At 37.4% G+C, this 19,358-nt stretch overlaps 1 protein-coding gene across 8 annotated transcripts in view; it reads left to right on the forward strand.

Annotated features, from left to right (window-relative positions):
* The window catches only part of CTNNA3 (catenin alpha 3), a 442,665-nt gene that overhangs the window by 339,645 nt on the left and 83,662 nt on the right, over positions 1 to 19,358 (forward strand). For all 8 annotated transcript variants that reach the window (XM_040702351.2, XM_040702353.2, NM_001199536.2 and 5 more), the window contains one exon: positions 16,831 to 16,982. In XM_040702351.2, the coding sequence (XP_040558285.1) occupies positions 16,831 to 16,982 (152 nt within the window). The remainder of the gene's footprint in view (positions 1 to 16,830; positions 16,983 to 19,358) is intronic.

Here is a 19,358-nt window from a genome sequence, read left to right on the forward strand (position 1 = left end):
TGGGGCTTCAGTATAATCAGATCATCTGCTTATTCTGTTGTCTATTCTTGATCTTTTGGGCTTCTAGATATCTTAAAATTCTGCATGAAAATTCTCAAAATAATTTTCCCATTTGGTTTTGTCTGTATTAGTTATCCAAACAAGGTGTAGAATATTCCCGGTACTTGCAGTAAATACAACTAAAGCAGTTTAATGCAAAGAGACAGGCTGGTTCTATCCAAATCTGTGTGAAATCTTTTTGAAATGTTGCTTAGAGCGGGTTGTAGTCAAAGTCTGTTGGACAAAGTCCAGCACAACTAGCACTGAGTTCACTTTTAACCTTGCTTTGAGCAGAAGGCAGATCTGTCCTGTTCTTCCATTGGTTTGGTCTTTAACACACATGGTATCAATCTAGGCAGAACTACCTGAGGTTTTTTGTGTTTTTTTTTTTTAAATCTTGAGCACAAACAGGCTACCTGGTGGAATATCAATTTCTGCAACTAATAAGGTTCTGACTTTCAAGTGGTTACTTACTGTAACATACTGAAAATACTTGCTAGATATACCAACATACCTTCAACGATTTTTATTTAAAACAATTCTAGTAATACCATGTTTTAATAATGCAGTTGACCATATGGCATGTTCACTGGTATTTTACTGAAATTAAGAGCTTCAGGTCTTAATGTAATAATTTTATTTTACTTCTGTTTGCCTTTTTAAATGTCATCAGTCTTCCATGAAGTGTAATTATTCTTGATGAAATGATTGCAGTTATTCTGTTTTAATAGACATTGTACTAAAAAACAGTGACCTTTTTTCCCTGAGTGTGTTTTGGCCAAGGCAATTTTTTCTGTGTTTCCGTTGCTTACTAACATATACCTGAAAAACAAACAATCTCATTCTGCAGAAAATATACAGTTCATTTCTTACGTTTGTCAGTGTATTTTGTAATGTTTTTTCTTTGTGCCAAAGAAAGTTGGGAATTTTGTGTAGGAGTATCCCTTTTGGCTAATTCATTCATTTTCAGGTTTTGCAGGATGATACTTTATACCTGAGGAGAACCAGATTTCTAAAAGGACACTATTTTTAGTTGGGTACCAGAATAAATGGCAACATATCAAAACAAAATGTTTAGATTGTTGTCTACTGTTAGTGTTCTGTTGACCAAGTTATTGGCAGCACAGTTAGAATGTTGGGAAGGTGCTCAGTTTCTAAAACCACAGCCTAACATTCTGACTTCACAATGTACTTCACACTATCATCCCAATGCAGGAAGAACTCCTTGTACCAAGTGTGCAAGTGTAATGAGATTTTGTTTGGAGGCTGAATTTACTGCAAAATAAAGCACCTTACAATGAGGAAAACAAACTACATGAGTTACGGAACCACTGTATTTTCACTGAATTAAAACAGTTGACTAACAGTGGTGTTTTACTATTTAAAAACTTGTGTAAAAATATTGGAAGGGTAATATATACTTTTCCTTGCATTTTTACATGGTTTGTAATGTAATGCATATATTTTATGCTTCATTAAAATTATTTTTAAATCTAATCCCACACAAAACCCTTTCTCAGCTCTCAGAAAACAGCTCTGTCTGTCCCTAACTTTTATGGCAGGATTGTTTTATTTAACTCCAATTTGAATAGCTACCTGTTGTGGCCCACTAAAACAATAACCTTTTTATTTTCCCCTTTATAATTTAAGTTTATCTTACAGATACAGAATCATCTCAATCACTGTTGAGAAGTAATAATTCGTTTGTAAAATATTTGATGATTTTATAGGTAGGTATTTCTTAATACCCAAGGCAACAAATGAGGCAGTCTTGTCTTCTGATTTCCAGGAGAGTCAAACAGAGAGGTCATCAGTGATCCCATTCGGGTTCACATGGATCTTCACATGTGTCTTTCTAAGTTTTATCCTTCTTGAAGAGTTGAGCAGAAAGCCTGCTCAGAAGTTGGTCGGGCCTCAAGTTGTGCCAGAGGGGGATTCAGGTTGGATGTTTGGAAAATTTTCTTCTATGAAAGATTGGGTAGGCATTGGAATGGGCTGCCCAGGGAGATGGTGGAATCACTGTCTCTGAGGTTTTCAAGAAACATTTAGATGTTGCACCGAGGGACATGGTTTAGTGGGGATATATTTGCAATAGCTGGACAGTAGGACTGGATGATATTGGAGGTCTTTTCCAATCTTGATGATTCTATAATTCTGGGTTTTCTGTGATTCTATTTTACTGTTTTCTATTCTACACCTACTGAGTGGTGCACGTAGTGTACTGTTGAAGGTATTTATTTGGCTCAAGGGCCTGTTATGTTTGGTACTCTACAGGGTATACTTAAAGCTTCTGTGTAGACAAATTTATTCTTGCAAAGTCTGGTAAAATAAAGTTTCTACTCTTAAAATGTTATTTATTAAACCAGTGTTTTACAATTTTTGCCATTGCAGTGTCTCAAAATTATATGAGTTGTATGAAATAAAGGTAGAAATAAAAATCAGATTTTTGGGTAGAGGGCTTGGCTTTTAGTATTTCTGTATTTTATCTTTATGAATTGCATAAAGTATGGTTTTGCACACATTAGAAAATCAACAGTGTGTTTCTTTTTTTCCCTTAAATATAAAATAAAAAAGTACTGATCTGTTTTAGAACATGCAAAGGAAAGTGACTGGATAATGAAAAATATTGAGGATCATATAAACAGGGCTAATGCTAGGGTACAGACTAAGGGTTCCTTTGCAAATTTGTGACCTGGTCTTGTTCCCCTTATAATAAAACTTCTGCTTTTTTTTTTTTCTTTTTTTCCGCTCTCTTTGCTTGTAGAAAACTACAGAACAGCAGGATTGCAATGGCAGTTCTATGTTGCAAGTCAAACTGAAATAAGATGTGAAAGATAATGTTACAAACCACTCGTCTAAGTACTGCATATTTGGTTTATTGTTTTACTGAAAGTGTATGTGCCAGTCTTTTATCTATTACAGGGTTAAATAACATCTTTGTCACTTTAGACACAGAGGATTCTTCTGGTAGTGAGGCAGGATTAGATCATTTCTTCCTGTTTTTCTTTCTTGCAGTTTAGAGATTTTTGTGTACAGAAGTACCAGTTCCCTGCTGTAAATACACCTTGAAAAGTGTCAGTAGTGACATCCCGAAGAGAATAGTGAGATGGAGAATATTAGGCAAAGCTGTTATCAGTCAGCATTAGGTTGGTCGGTGTAATCAACCTTGAAGCTGCTGAAAGCGATGTGCTCCTTGAATGCAGTAATTAACAAAGGCCATCCTGAGATGCAGGGTTCTTGAACAAAAATCCTGACACTTCTGAGTTGATTAGAAATTTAACAGATTTTAATAAGAAAGTCTAGAGAAGGCTGATGTGCACATCAGATATGGTTTGTTTTTTTGCTTTTCCAAAATGATGCAATTCAGTTTAAATTCTGTCTGCAGATTTATAACAAAAGAAAGGTAGATCTGGAATTTCTTTGCCACGTGGTCTAAGTGACAAAAGCTGTTCTGTTCTGAAGAAGATGACTCCTTTCTATTACCAGAACTTCCAATACATTAACAATGCTCAATACGGGAGGAAAAGTCTGGCTCCAGGTACAAAAAATGAGATGCTTCTCTGCTTTTTGGTCCTGTTCAGGTCTTTGTTTTTATTTCTGCCATTAAGAGCCTTTTCTCAACCATTTCATGCTATATCGCTATTTTGTAAAATGGTGGGAAACTATTTCAAAAGATGTATTATCACTGTGTTACGAGTACTTACACTGAGTAAGGTACCAAGATGCTAAATCCCATTCTGCACTGTCTTCATGCACCTATACCAGCTCAGCATCTTAAGAGCATTTGGGGAGAGCTGAGCAAAGGTAGTACATAGAAGGCAGCATGTCCCATACTGTTCTTGTTGAGTCCAATGTAACGGCCTGCTCCCTTTCCTGTCTTTGCATTTATCTGTTTGGAGGCTGCTAGAATTTGAAGAAGATATAATTGCTTAGAGTAACACCAATACTGGCTTTCTCTCTTTATATATGTGTCTGCGTTAGCAAGTCATAATTTAAAACTACATGAATCTTACTGTATGTGCTAGCAGAGAGATGCATTGTTGTCCACTGATCTGGGAATGAAGGATGCCAACACCTTGTCATACTTAGATAACTCTTAAAGGTACATGATCATGAAAGTACCTGTGAATAGCAGTCTTTGCCCCTGCTGATCTGTTGAGACACTGTGTGCTTAACTACCTGTTGCTTAGAGCAGCTGTCTTTCACTTAGGATTTCTTTCCCACTTTCAGCTTTTAAGCTATGGGAAACCTCTACCCCTTGTCCTGTGTTCGGTTATTTCTTCTCTAGTTTCTTAAATTACTGTTACCCTTACTGTATCATTTGCAAAGTACTGCTGCAGATACAAGACATCCATGCCTCACAAGCTAAGGAGTTCAGATATTGTAAGGCTAGGGCTATCCAAATGTTATCCATGTAACTTCAGTGAGGATCTCTGCATACATATTTGCAGACCCCCTAACCCATATTTTTTTTTATCCTCCCTACCATGCAAGGTGAAATCCCATTTTGTGTTTCTTTTGGATCTTTGTAAAATTCACGTATCTGTCATTCATAAATAATCTTCTCACCGCTAATGTCTTCACAGAATCTCTTTCCCAGGATGAATTTCCATGTATCCATTCATGTTGGTGAATGTAACATTGCCTCATACACATCCTTGAGATTTACAATTACCTGAAGACCCATTTTAATTGTTTTGCCTTGATTAATCACAGTATTTTCCAAAACTGTGATTATAAAAGCAACTGTCAGTTCATTTTATTTTTCCGAGTTCATTTTTGTTTATATTTTTCCAAATGATTCATAAAATAAAACATAAGCTGCGTTTGGGAAAGATTAGGGAAGAGAATACAACTTTGTATTTAAAAATACTGTTGCTTTCCTGTGATTTTAAATTAAGCTGAGCTCAGAGATACTTAGAGGGATTTAGTGGCAGATATTTAGTGTTTGTTCATTGATTTTATTGTTCAAGCTAGACTCCCCCAATGCTTCTGTGTGTTTAAATTCAATTAACCATCTTCCTTACTGTTGAAATAAAAACAGTAACTTTCCACATCTGACCCACTGTAACAGCTTTTAAATTGGAAAAGAAATTAGATCCTAGGTATTAAAAATCAGAGTCTGCTTTACTATGACAAAAGTAGAGAAAAAACGGAGAGAGCAGTCTCCTGTCATACTAATTATGGGAACAAGTGCTGGAAACAGGTTAGTCAGTTCTTTGCATCTTTGCAGATTACTTTCCTTATTGTGGACTGCTAATTCTCTTTCTACTGCTTTAGAATAGATTTTTTCCTAGTTGAAAGCAATAAGAGAAAGAGATTGTACTACCTCTCAAATCTCTTTATTTCTCGTCTTCCATGTATATGGGAGTGTAGATGTGTACGCACAGTGTTTTTGCAGTTTAATAGAAAGTTAAAGTTATACAGGAAGCATTACTGTTGTACTCAAGAAAGTAAGTGGTGCTAGTCTTTGAAGACTCAAAAATCGTAGACTATCAGATAAAGTGAAATAATAATTCCGCACAGCTTTTTTCTTTGTTTAAAATCATGGATTTTTTACAGCAAGTTACAGGGAAAATGTGACTGGAATGTTACAATAGATACCATTCAGAACAAATCCACCATAACCCAGGAACAGGCTGTTTTCTTATGTGGGATTGCTTTTTTACTGGGCAGGGCCTGAATGCTGTGGGAGATCTTATGAAGAGAAGATGCACTAAAGAGATACAAGATGAGGGCATTGTAGGCCAGGGTAATGCCAGCCATTATTTCCTGGATACGGAGATAAACGTGGAATAAGCTGACTGTAAGTCTCAGCATATATAAGTCTTTGTAATCTCAGCATTTGTAAGCGAGTATGTGAGCAAACCTACTCCTTATTCATAGCAATATTAACGTATAAAACTTCAAGCAAAACTTGGGAATATATACATATTCCAGGTTGTCTGTTTCTCAGATTCATGTGTTCTAGTATAGTGGTGAATTCATTGTGTGAAGTGAATTCTGTCTTTTTTTCATTACTCCTAACCAGATCGGCTTTTGTTGTGGAGCTGGTGCATGGCAGAGAAGAGCTTAATGCGTTTCTTCAGCTCCGCTTGCTTAAATACAGGTTCTGTTTTAGCTCAGAAAGGTAATTCTTTTTGAATGTTTTTAGATTTTTACATATCTTTCAAGTGACCTCTTAAAACATCATCCTTTTAAAGACAAAAACAATCCTACTTACCTTAATATATATCTTTATATACTCCCCTTTAAGTGTTTTCTTGTGATTTCAAAGTCAATAGACATTATTATATTAAACATGTAATAATAAAGAGCGTGTTATAATATGCCTACAAGTCTAGCAGTTTTAGAGTTGGTTGTTTTCTTAGTTAATGTCAGTCTGTGGCTTAAGCAATATATAGCATAATGCTTATTTACTGAAAGTTCCATTGAGATTTAAAGCATCAAGCTTTCTTTTCCCCTCCTAAATTAAGGAAAAACTGTGTTCTGTTAAGATGGCTTTTCTAAAACATAGGAAAGGGACTCCCCCATAGCATTTCTTCAATTTCTCTTAGTGGTTTGTCCTACTTGGTACATTTGAACAGTCCCAATTTGGCAGTATTTCTTAAGGCTTTCACATTTGCCTGACGTGTTAGTAGGCTCCCTGCTGGCAGAACCTTGGCCTTGGATGTAACAAAGCCAGTAAAGAAAAACTTCTTTGGAAATCAATGGTAACAACTGTAGTAATAGAAATAGAGGCTTTAATTCACAGTCATTTCAAACAGTGCTTAGTGCAGCCTTTGTTGATAGCAGTTATGTCTGCTACCTTCGTGTGCCTTTTCCTACTGCCTTGGTTGTACCAGTAGCTAGCTTGTTGCCTTTCCTGCCCGGTAGCATGTTGAACTAGAGCACTGAACCAGCTCAAACTGGTGTGGCAACCAAAAAAGCATTTTCATGTGCTTCAGCTCAGCGATCTTCGTCATGCTGCTGCATGACAACTAGATTCAAGGCAAGGACGTGCATGTAGAGATTTCGTGGTAGTTCATAATTTCATTGGATTAAAGTTAAACAGAAACCTCTGTGTGTCCCATGAAATAAACTTAAGAATTATGTATACAGACAGAGGGTTCTTATGTAGGTGTGTGTGTGTGCATATATATATGTATGCTTACAGACTTAGGGTTATTCACTAGTTTTTGCTTCTGTATACAACAGGACATTCTGTTCAGGGCAGATGCCTGAAAAATAAGCCTTGTGACTTCAGACAGATTAAAGGAGGTCATGCTATTGTGTACTGTGAACTGAATTTTGGAGGAGTGGGTGTTTCTGTAGCATCTGGATGTCTTGCAGTGACAAGGAGCTGATCAGATGCACAAGAACTGGACTGTCTCCTAAAGAATGGGAAAAAAAATTCTGGACTTTGTCACTAGTATGTCCTGGGGGTAAATGTCTTCTTCATCTGAGATCTCATAATCAGTCTGTCCATGAGTATGGCAAGCAAAATGAAGTAGGTAGAGAGGTTTTGGAAAGGTAGATTATCTGTATCATCACAGAGTATTTTTCTGCTTTTCTGGATGCTCTGATCTGCTGCTGATATCTCAGGGAAATCCATTTCCTCCTCAGAATGAAGCCTCTGTCCATGTTTTGTCTGGACATCTGTGCAGTGGGGACAAAAAGAGCCCCTGAAGTCACTAGCTAAAGCAAAGAACTGTGGGGTTTAATTGCAGGCTTAAATGTGAGCTGCAGTGTTTCATGCAACTGCCAGGCTGTACAAGAACAGTAAAGAGAAAGGTTGAATTAGGGAAAGGTGTGCAGGCTAACAGATTTGAAAGGCACAAGGAGTTATCTATATTCATTCCAGCCTAGCCTACCTCTATTATTTCCTCAGGAACTTTGGTATTCCCATTGATATTTCCCCCTTAGCCTTCCTAACCTCAAACTTCTAAAATATATTTTATTTTTTAACATGTGTTAAAGTTTGTTAGCGTCTCATTTTATGATCTCTTCAAATTGCACTGTCCATATATGCATGATATTTTGGTGTGATATTTTTTTAATAAGGAAATAACTCAGGAGAGAAATTCAACTGTAGAGAATTGAATAGGATTAAGATAATGACTTGGAATATAGAAAATGTATTGTCTAAAAGTGTTTTCAATTCAGATTGAGCATACTGACTTACTACTTTTTAGAATTTCACAGCAACTTATCAAGCAAATAATTTCATAGAATCATAGAATCCTTAGAGTTGGAAGGGACCTTTGAAGGTCATGTAGTCAACTCCCTTATAATGAACAGGGATGTGCACAGCAAGATCAGGTTGCATGGGGCTTGATCCAACCTCACTTTGAAAGTCTCCAGGGATGGGGCCTCAACCACATCTCTAGGCGACCTGCTCTTATGTCTCACCACCGTCACTGTGAAAGACTTTTTTCTTATGTCCAAACGTAAGTCCACCTTCTTTAAGCTTGAAGCCATTTCCGCTTGTTTTATCACCACAGACCCTGCTACAGAGTCTGTCCCTGTAGCTCCCCTTTAGATAATGATAGGCTGCTTTCAGGTCGCCTTGCAGCCTTCTCTTCTCCAGACTGAATAGCCTCAGCTCTTTCGGCCTGTTCTCACAGGAGAGGTGTTCCATTCCATGCACCATTTTTGTGGCCCTCCTCTAGATATGCTTCAACAGGTCTATGTCTCTCCTGCACTGAGGACTCCACATCAGGACGTGGTGCTGGTGAGGCCTCACCAGTGCAGAGCAGAGGGGCAGGATTACCTCCCTCTCCCCGCTGGCCACACTTCTTTTGATGTAGCCCAGGATACCGTGGGCTTTCTGGGCTGCAGAGGTGCACTGCTGGCTCATGTCCAGCTTTCTGTCCGACAGAACCCCCCGTTCTTTTTCAGCAGGGCTGCTCTTAATCCTTTCATTCCTTGGTTTGTATTGGTAGCGAGGTTTGCCTCGACTCAGGTGCAAGGTATTGCAACTGGATTTGTTGCACCTCATGAGTTCACCTGGGTCCACTGCTCAAGCCTGTCTAGGTCCTTCTGAATGGCATCCTGTCCCTCTGGTGTGTTGACCGCACCCCACAGCTTGGTGTCATCAACGAACTTGCTGAGGGTGCACCTGGGCCCAATGTCACTGATGAAGATATTAAAGAGTATCGGTCCCAGCACTGACCCCTGGGACACACCACTCATAACCAATCTCCATCCAGACATTGAGCCATTGACCACCGCTCTCTGGACTCGATCCTGCAGCCTTTATCCATCAAGCAGTTAACCCATCAAATCATATCTTTCCAATTTGGAGAGAAGGGTGTTGTGGGGGATTGTGTCAAAGGCCTTACTGAGGTCAAGACAGATGACATCAGTGACTCTTCCCTTGTCTGTTGGTGAGTGATACAATCATCTCTTGTCATACTATCTTAGAAAATCAGTTTTGGACTTGGAAAAATTTTGCTGAAGTTCTGTTAGCATTTTAGAAGCTTCAGACAGCTGTGTTCTGCTCTTTTGCTTGGTCTCGTGGCCTAACTCTGTAAAGCATACTATGTGGTTCAAGTGTGCTCTGTTACAGATTATATCTATTACAGAGTAATAGAGCTTTATTATGTACCTTCTTCTGTGCAATAGACCTCTGTTTTGATAACTTCTTGTTGCAATACATTTCTGGCATGCAAAAATTTTACTATGAAATACTAAAGTAACACTCCAGTCATTGCTCGCTGTTCTTTATGCTCTAAATAATTGGGCCGGGGGAGAGAGTATGACAGTTGGTTGTAATTCAGAGATCTTTTATCCACTACATTGGTCTAGGATTGAGAGTGATGGGGGAAGATAGATTAAATATTTAATGTCTTCACAAGGTCAGAAAAAGTTATTAATACCTTTTTCAGTGTGTAAACTATAAGCTTATTACAAAAAACTTGAAATGTGAACAATATTTGAAAGAGCAAAAGGGATGAAAGGATGTATGAAAAGCACATTCACAAAACTCTCATGCTCTCTTTATATACGTGTATACAGATCTCTGCAAATCTTTTGGCACAGTGTTAGCAATAAAATGTTAAATGTCACTAATTTGGCATTGTATCAGAGAAATATTAGTAGCCTTGAAACTGTCTGTACAATAACAGAATAAAATTTAGAAAAAGCTTAATCTAGTTCTTATTAGTACTGTATTGTGTAGATTTGTAACAAAACCATAGATGACTGGAGTTTCAAAAGGCGATGTCCTTCAGTTCAACCCTTTGCAGTGAGCGCAGAATCATCTTTGTCTAGAGTAAATCCATTATTACTTCAATGTATTTTTGAACACACTTAATGAAGGTGTCTTCACCATTAATTAAAGCTTATTCCATTCTGAATAGCATAGCTGGGGTGTTATAACTCAAACTTACGTCAGAATAAGCCCATGTATTTCAAATGATGTGCCTTGGCCAGCACAGCTGCATTAGCTCAGATGGATTTTATTTGATAATGTATTTATTTTAATAGTCCTCCGCATACCACTGTAGATTAAAATGACATTAAGTGTATTTATAATATATAGCATTCAAATTGAGTTACCAGACTGTACAGGTCTGTTCTAACAAACTGAAATTCTTAGGTACCACTCCAGAAGAAATTGCAGATGCTTGTTTTTAAATCACAAGCAGTGAGAAATATTACTTGGTCTCAAAGAGTGAGATGAAATAAAGAAGTACTGAATAAAGACTATATAGTTAAGTAGATAGATTTTCAAATTCATTCCGTATAACTGTATTGTCCTACATTGAAGTGGTAGCTGTTTCCAATCCTTTTGTCTACACTTCACTTATGCTTCTGATGTCCATTATGCCTTTGAATTTAGGTGAATTCCTGCAATTGGGAAACGATTAAAATCCTCTGAGAGCAAACTGTCTATACACAACGCAGTGACTTTCATGGTAGATGGTCAGATTATGGGAGGTAATAAAAAATTCAAGATACACACCACTTGCCACAACCCTGTGATTATTCTGTCACAGGAGTTCTCACCTTAACTTCTTGCTGAAGATGAAGGGCGTCTTCAGAGCAAAAATTTTTAATTCTGGTAGTAAACGTCATTCTCACTAATAAAAATGAACCAGCCAGGAGGTTTGTTCATCTTAGCACAGGGTTTCTGGATACCTGAATATCATACTGAGAAGTATCTTTATGAGGGTAGACTTGAAGTTCCTTTGCTTTGTGACTTTCTCAATTTTAATCAAACCTAGATGAACATGATCAAACTGAAGCTTGGGCTATGTTGAGAGACATTGAGAAAATTTAAAAGGCAGAAGAAGAATTTATAAATTATGCTACTGTACAGTTTTTTTTTTCCTCTCTAGAAGAGTAATTGTTGCTTTGCTGATTTACTTTTTCTTTTTGTTTCTACATTTTTAAATGTTTTACTTTAATAATGTTCCTTTGTTTGAACATTAACCTAAGGTGTGTAAGGTATGCTTATGCCTTTGCTGCTTGACTGATATCACTTAATGTGGTCAGGATTTAAATGTATGCTATAATTCCTTTCATTGTATAACTTTCTTACTTTAAATAGGGACATTGGTAGACTACTGAAAATTAATCATTTACTGTCTATTAAAACATTAGTGTCCAACCTTTGGGCTTGCCTGAGCTATGTTGAGTGAAGTGGAATTGTCTTGGATTACATGTAAATATTTCAAGTATATATGTAAAAAAACTTCCTTAATTTTTTAATACTTGTTATTAAAAAATTAAAAGAGAAGAAAGCACCAAAACGTAAAACTAGCAGCTTGGAAATGTATGTATTAAGGGGATCGTTTTTTTTGTTTTTTATTTCTCTTAATCAACATCTCCGTACCTACCTACAAAAATCAGAAGAATCAACAGTATATTTTTTGGAAATTGAAGTAATAACCTTTAACTGTTATAACATAAGTGAAATTTCATATATACTTGATGGGCCATGTCATTCCTGTATTTAAGAGAACATGTCAATTAATGTGTCATATGTGGTCTAATAAAAAACCCAAATCCATCCTGCTGTATTCTCAGACCTACTGAAATCAGAGCAAGAGCACCCAGCTGTGTAAGTAGGTTTTAGATTAGGTTCTTAAAGCTCAGGAGGTGTTTCGGAAAAGGTTAGTGAAATAGCAAACTCAGTTTTTTGGAATATTTTATAAAGAGAAAAAACAGTTTTTTAAAGATTCTGCCTTCTGCTATTCTGTTGCCTTGAGTTTTCCTCATAATGGAAAAAGTACTTTGATGAAAAGAATCAATGAGCCAAGAATGTGATTAAATGTTAGGAGGATGCTAGGTAATTGGATCTGCAGTAACTGTTTTTTATACAAAACTAATGTATTTTTTTTATCATTAGATATGGTCTTATTAATAGAAACTATAATATAGTAGGTATATTTAAGAAATAGGATTAGTGTCAAGGATCAGGGAATTTTTTAATATGGGCTATGAAAAGTTCATGTCTGTGTGTGTTACAGATAGACTTTGTTAAGGCATTTTTTAGATGAACTCTGCATATATGTTGATTTTTTTTTTCTTCTAACTGTACAAGCTGTTTGTTTTATTAATATTTAGCCATCTTGGTTGCTGATGGAGTGGTCCTAATCATTTAGTACTAGTATGTTAGAAGGTGCTGGTAGAATGGCTCTTGTTTTCATAGAATCTTTTGAATTGGAAGGGACCATTAAAGATCATCTGATCCAACACCTGAGATGAGCAGGGACACCTACTGCTAAATCAGGTTGCTCAGAGCCTGATCTAGCCTCATCTTGAATATTGCCAGGTATGGGACAACCATCACATCTCTGGGCAACGTGTTCCAGTGCTTCACCACACTTCTTAAGTACTCCTTCCTTATATCCAATCCAAATCTCCTCTTTTTTTTTTCGAAGCCATTTCCTGTTGTCCTATCATAACAGACCCTGTTAAAGAGTCTGTCCCTTTCCTTCTTACAGCCCTCCCTTAGATACTGAAAGGCTCCTCTCAGGTCTCTCCAGAGCCTTCTCTTCTCCAAGCTGAACAGCCTCCGCTCTCTCATCTGGTCATCATAGGGGAGACATTCCATCCCTTGGATCATTTTTGAGGCCTCTCTCTGGGTGGGCTCCAACAGACTCATGTCTTTGTCAAAGGCCGTACTGAAGTCCACATAGATGACATTAGTGACCCTTCCCTTATCCATTGATGTGACCCACGTTACCAATAACCATTACAAACAGGGGGATGAAAGGATTAAGAGTAGCCCTGCTGAAAAAGACCAGTGGACTGGTGGATGGAAAGCTGGACATGAGCCAGCAGTGTGCCCTTGCAGCCCAGAAAGCCAACCATACCCTGGACTGTATCAAAAGAAGTGTGGCCAGCAGGGTGAGGGAGGTGGCTTCAAGCTTAAAGAAGGTAGACTTATGTTTGGACATAAGAAACAAGTCTTTCACAGTGATGATGGTGAGACATAGGAGCAGGTCGCCTAGAGATGTGGTTGATGCCCCATCCCTGGAGACTTTCAAAGTGAAGTTGGATCAAGCCCTGGGCAACTTGATCTTGCTGTGCATGTCCCTGTTCATTACAAGGGCGTTGACTACATGACCTTTAAAGGTCCCTTCCAACTCTAAGTATTCTGTGATTCTATGCACTTATGCCATCATAGAAGGCCACTAGGTAGGACTTGGTTTTGGTGAAGCCATGCTTGCCCAAATTGCTTCTCTCTCTTTCACGTGCCTTAGCTTCCAGGAGGATCTGCTGCATGATATTCCCCAGCACAGAGGTGAGACTGACAGGTCAGTAGTTCCCTTGGTCATCCTTTCTACCCTTAAAAAGTGGGTAGGGTGTTGCAGTTTTTACAGTCACAAGTGTCTTCACCTTTTATCCAGGACTCTTCAAATATTATCTAGAGTGGCGTGGCAACTTCATCAGCCAAACCCCTCAGGTCTCAAGGATACATCTCATCGGGACCCATAGACCTATGAATATCTAGGTTCCTTAGATGGTTGTGAACCTGATCACCCACTTACAGTGGGTGAGACGCTGATACCCCGGGCTCCACCTTCCAAACCACCTGCTTGAGCAATGTGAGAAGAGCAGTTGCCGATGAAGACTGAGGCACAATAGTTGTTGAGTACCTCAGCCTTCTCTTTGTCTGTTGTTGCCAGTCTGCCTTTATTAATCACTGAGGGGGGATACTGTGGACTTTGCTTTTCTGGTTCTTCTACTACTTCTACAGAGAAGCCTTTCTCTGTAAAACCACTTGTCCTGATTTTGTTACTAGAAATAGCAGGTACAGTGCTGCTAATAGGAATAAATTGATTAGTAACATTTACTTTTCCAGGTTAACTTTTGTGATTGTGGCATACTGATGTGTTAGCTTCTGAATTAAGAGTTTGGTCATGACTTCTATGAAAATATAATTAGTATTTATTAGTTATTTTTTATTGGAGATGGCAAGGTCCAGAGAGGTCTAGGAGGAAAGGACCACAAGAAAAGGCCAAGATAATTGTTTATTTAAACAAGAGAAGAGTTAGCAAAATAAAACGTTCAATTTCAAGAAGTGTGCAGGTGTCATGAAGTCTGTAAGTTAATTCAGGGACATTCAGAATTGCTGATGATCCATACTAGTATTTCTTGAAACATTTTCTTCCTAAGCCTTCCGCCTTAGGAAAGGCAGGATTACAGGTATATTACCAAAATTTTTGTTGAGATAAAATAAGAAGTGTAGCAAAATCTAAACAAAATATGTAATATGCTCTGTGCATGTTGCTCTCAAACCAATACCTCCTATTTATTTCCATGGAAACTACAAAAGGCTCAAAGAGCACAATGACACTATTCAATAGAGAAAACTCTTTGCTACAAAAGGTTATTTTCAATATAGTCACCATCTTTAGGTATGCTTTTGTGCTAGGCATGAAGAAGAGTCTGCTGGCCATGCTTGTAAAAGTCTGCACTAGTGGAGGTGACCGCTGTCACTGTCGCCGCTGCTGAAATGCACCACCCACTGCCTTGCAGTGCTCATATCCACTGTTTGATCTCTCTAAGTGTTCAGCAAGTGGTGAATGTCAGTGGGTGCCCTTTTTTCTGCACGAAGGAATTCATTTCCACACCTTTGCTTCATCTGCACATCCATGTTTGACACCAATCTGTCAGACTGCCCCTCTACTGCCATCTGTCACACAGCAACAGAATGGAAGGGAATACTGTCAGGAAGGTTCAACCTCTATTGTTGTACCACCAACAACCACCTATGACAGTGTGGGCCAAAATCATAAAATAGAAGGTTTTGCTTTCAGAGCAGTGCTCATAAGGAATACTTAAATGTTAAAATCACAAAAATATTACTTCTCAAGTTTATGGTACTCGAAATTTTTAAGGTTGCTTACAATTTTTCAGATCTTCCTTTTCTTTTTGAACAATTGAAAAAATAAATCTAGTTCAACCCATGTTTATCCTGTATTTCCTTTTTGTCTCCTCTTAGGTTGCTTAGAGTAATAAACCAGAATGTATGAAATATGCTCATTATTAATGTAGTTCTAATCCACATAATGCAGAGTACGTTTCAGAGAGGTGCATTTAGGGATGTATGATGTAAACGATTTTTGATCGCACTGGGCCGTGAATAAGTCATGGGTCCAATAAGACTTCTTTTTATAGTCTTTTGATTAACAAATCTAAAACCAACAAGGCTGGAGTCATGGATTTGAGGGAATTATCGAGTCAGATACAGGAAAAATATCAAAATAATAAGAATTGTTTTATAACCTTCTGACAGTGTAAGTGAAATATCAGATTGTGATTATACTTGACTAAGAGATTGTTATTTATATATCTTAGAATTTGAGTTTTATCTTCTTGTATTGTCTGTGTGTGCAAATGATGGCGATGATAAGCAACTGTCTTAAAAATAGATACCTGTTTCTTCTGAAAGGAAGGCTTCTCAGATCTTAAATCTATAATCAACTTTACTCCTGAATTTGCTTGTAGTTGTAAAGGAAGGGATGGAAAGCATAATATACTCTTGGTTGAAACCAACTCAGCCTGAAAAGAGCTTCTGTTTCACAGGGCATATATTATTCCTATTGAATATTACCTAAGTTAATACCTATCTCTTTCCTTCCTGTTTTTTCTGTGTCTCCAGTCTTCAAGTGAGGGGAAGAAGTATTTGAAGTTTTGTTGCAAATGAGTATGAACTATACTTGTTTGAGGATATGTGTATGATCAATTTTCTGTTTGCACTCTTTCTTTACTCATTGTATTCTCTGTGTTTGGTACCCTTTGCTTTGATTTTGTTTAAAAGGTGAAGGGAGATGCAGTGGTAGCAGTGTGTTAAGCGAAGTAGTGCCAACTAACTAAAAATTTACATCTTCTGTTTGATTCAATGAAACAAGGGTCAGCTTCTGTGGTATGTCCAAGTACTTTTTATTTTAAAGATCTTTAAGTAGTTTTGTTTCAGTTCAGACTGAAAGCAGGTTGCGAAATAGGTGAATAGTAATCTCAGCTTTGAGTGAGGTCCTTGGGTGATATTGCTGTTGAAATCAGCGGCAAGATTTTGTGAGTATTGCCGTCTACACCTTTTTAAGGCTCTCTTGCTCTTCACTGTAAGTGTCGACAATTGACGTGTACGCCAAGTGCATTTTTATCACTCTGATGTGCGCCTGCTAACAACCAGCCATATTACTGTGATAATGCTTTTATAAATAGCATTTTAATCAATGTGATTGGCAGCTTGCCAGAAAGAAAAATTAGTGGTTTTGTCCTTTTTGTGCTCACTGAATTTTGTTTTTAATCTGTTGTGAGTTTTTTATCTTGTTTGTTTGTTTTTAATAGTGATTCCGGAGTTCATTAGTCAAGTAAATATTGCATTGGAGAGCTTAAGCAAGAATACAGTACATCTGTTTGATGATAACCAATTTGTGGACGTTTCTAAGAAGGTTTATGATACAATTCATACCATCAGATGCTCAGTCATGATGATTCGGGTAAGTTTTTGATTTGTTCATCTAAAATTTATCTTTAAGATAGTTCAGGGCATTTCCAGAGGATCTTAGAACTATGTGTATCAAGAAAGCCCCCCAACTCCTATTCAGATTTAACTGATTTGGGGATTTTGTTTTGTGAGGGGGCATGATTGTGACTCAGGGAGATGGAATCCTCTTGTGTGGAAAACAAGGTTACCAAATCAGAATGTTGTAGAAAAATGTGTTTTATTCTTTAAAAATGTTTGTGTGTATTGAATTGATAAGAAATCTTCATTAATTATAAGCTTGTTGCTAGAAACTGATGGTAGCTCTGCCCTTAACCCTATTTGATGGAATGCAGGAGCAGAGGGCATCATCCTGTTAATCTCTTGGAGTTCTGCTGCTTGCATACCAGAACACTGAACAGCCTGACTTCTGCAAAAAGGATACAATCAATATAGTTATCCTAGTTTTTATTCTGTAGTTCAAGAAGAATTTTACCGAAATACTTTGTCTTCAAATGCAATTTCAATATGACGCAGTACAATATCTGTATTTTCAGTAATTTTTTTGAATAATATTAATATTAAAAGCACAGATACGTTTTCCAAGAAATACTGATAAATTTGGAAAAATAAAAAATAAATAGATAATTCCTTGTATTAAATATAAAAATATAACAAAGGGTAAAATTTGTGGAAAAAACTAATTACTGAGGCTCTTCTTACCATGTTGCAATGCCGAAGTTAGTTTCAGTGGGAATTCAAATGTGCAGAATCAAATCTGAAGTATATCATCCTTGCTGCAGTTGTCACTTAGGAAATTGTTTATGTACTGAAGATCCTGAAACACTGATAGATGGCTTACTTTGCTCTCACTTCACCTACAGTGATTTTTGATAGCATTTCGACAAATTAGACTTAATTCTTGGAATGATTGTCAGTATGTTTTTTTTTGTTTGTTTGTTTGTTTGGTCATTGTGCGCATAGCCGGGCATAAAAAATTAGATAATGATTTGGTGATTTGGTTATTTGTAGGGTTATCTAAAGCTTGGTCTGTTTTGTTAGCACCTAACTATGTGAAGCAAGATGCAACCAGTGCTATTTAATGTTGTTACAACTGCTTGTAAAAGTTATATCACTGTCCTAGTTTTCAGTTCTGCAGCACTTTTTTGTTACATTTCCTAGTTCTGTTTGAATTTAACTTTTACTACATGTATCCAAGGAAATTTCATATATCTGCTTGCCTTCTGTTTGTCCCTGTCACTGTTAATTTTGAAGAGGCTTCTGCTATTACATCTCCTGGATGTTCACTTTCTATGCCATTGTGTCTTGATGATGGAAGCAACAGCTCAATTTGCTGCTCCTTTAAACTGCGTATGTTTTGATATTAGTTCAAGATGGAAACGTTTCTGTTCCAAAGGACCTTTTTCATGACGTGTTTTCAAAACCAGATACTTAAAAGGATGAAATTTATCTGCTAACTGGGGAATTAAACACCTTTCTTCAGGAAAAGAGGTTTACAACAGATACTTTCAGAATCAGACAGGAAAGATGAACATCTGCCAAGTCATGTTTCAGCAGTGAGAACCACTGCTATTACAATATGCCTCATAGGTAGAATTTTGAATGTTTTCCCCTTCTCTATTAAGGGAGCAGTCAGTCTTTGGAAATGAAAGAGCAGGTTCAACTCACTGAAGGGCTGACGTTTGCCTCCTTCACACTTGAGATATTCTGGTAGATGGTCTCAGCTACTTCTTGTGGTCAGACAATGAATGATATCGGTATGCAGATGTTACCTGTTGGCTTTAATTCTGGTCCAGTCAGGACTTGGATTAATTCTAGGATGAAGCTCTGTGCCTCGGACCCAGGAAAAAAGTGTCATATCCTTTCCTTGCGAACTAGACAACAACGCAAATGTTTGGGACAAACCAGACAGTCATTGTATTCTAATCCTCTGCCTCTGTGAATTCTGACAGTCCTACTCATGGAAAACCAATTGATGTTCTATGTGATTCAGAAGGTTCTTGATGATGAAGTTTAATGAGTCTGCCCTTCCTTATTTGCTGGTGGAGATCTCAAGCTCGGGATGGTCAGCTCACAGGCTTGTACTCATTCGCTGTGTTCCTACAGTTTGTAGAAGGTTCTTGCTCATAGCAGTAGTTGTTGTGGGATGGATTTATTTGGCAAAACAAACCAGACTGAAACAAATAGTCCATTAGGTGGGACAGTCTGTTCCTGTTTCAGTGGTTGTAGCCGTAGAAACTTTGTTGTAACATGACTTTTTTCTACATCAGTTAAGCTTTGTTTAATACCCGTGTTATTCATGCCACCCTAGTTATATGACTTGGACTGCTGTTTCATTTTTAAATTTTATTTCTTTTTCAATGTTATTTTT

Source organism: Gallus gallus, chromosome 6 (genome assembly GCF_016699485.2).
Source record: "Gallus gallus isolate bGalGal1 chromosome 6, bGalGal1.mat.broiler.GRCg7b, whole genome shotgun sequence".
Lineage (NCBI taxonomy): Eukaryota > Metazoa > Chordata > Aves > Galliformes > Phasianidae > Gallus > Gallus gallus.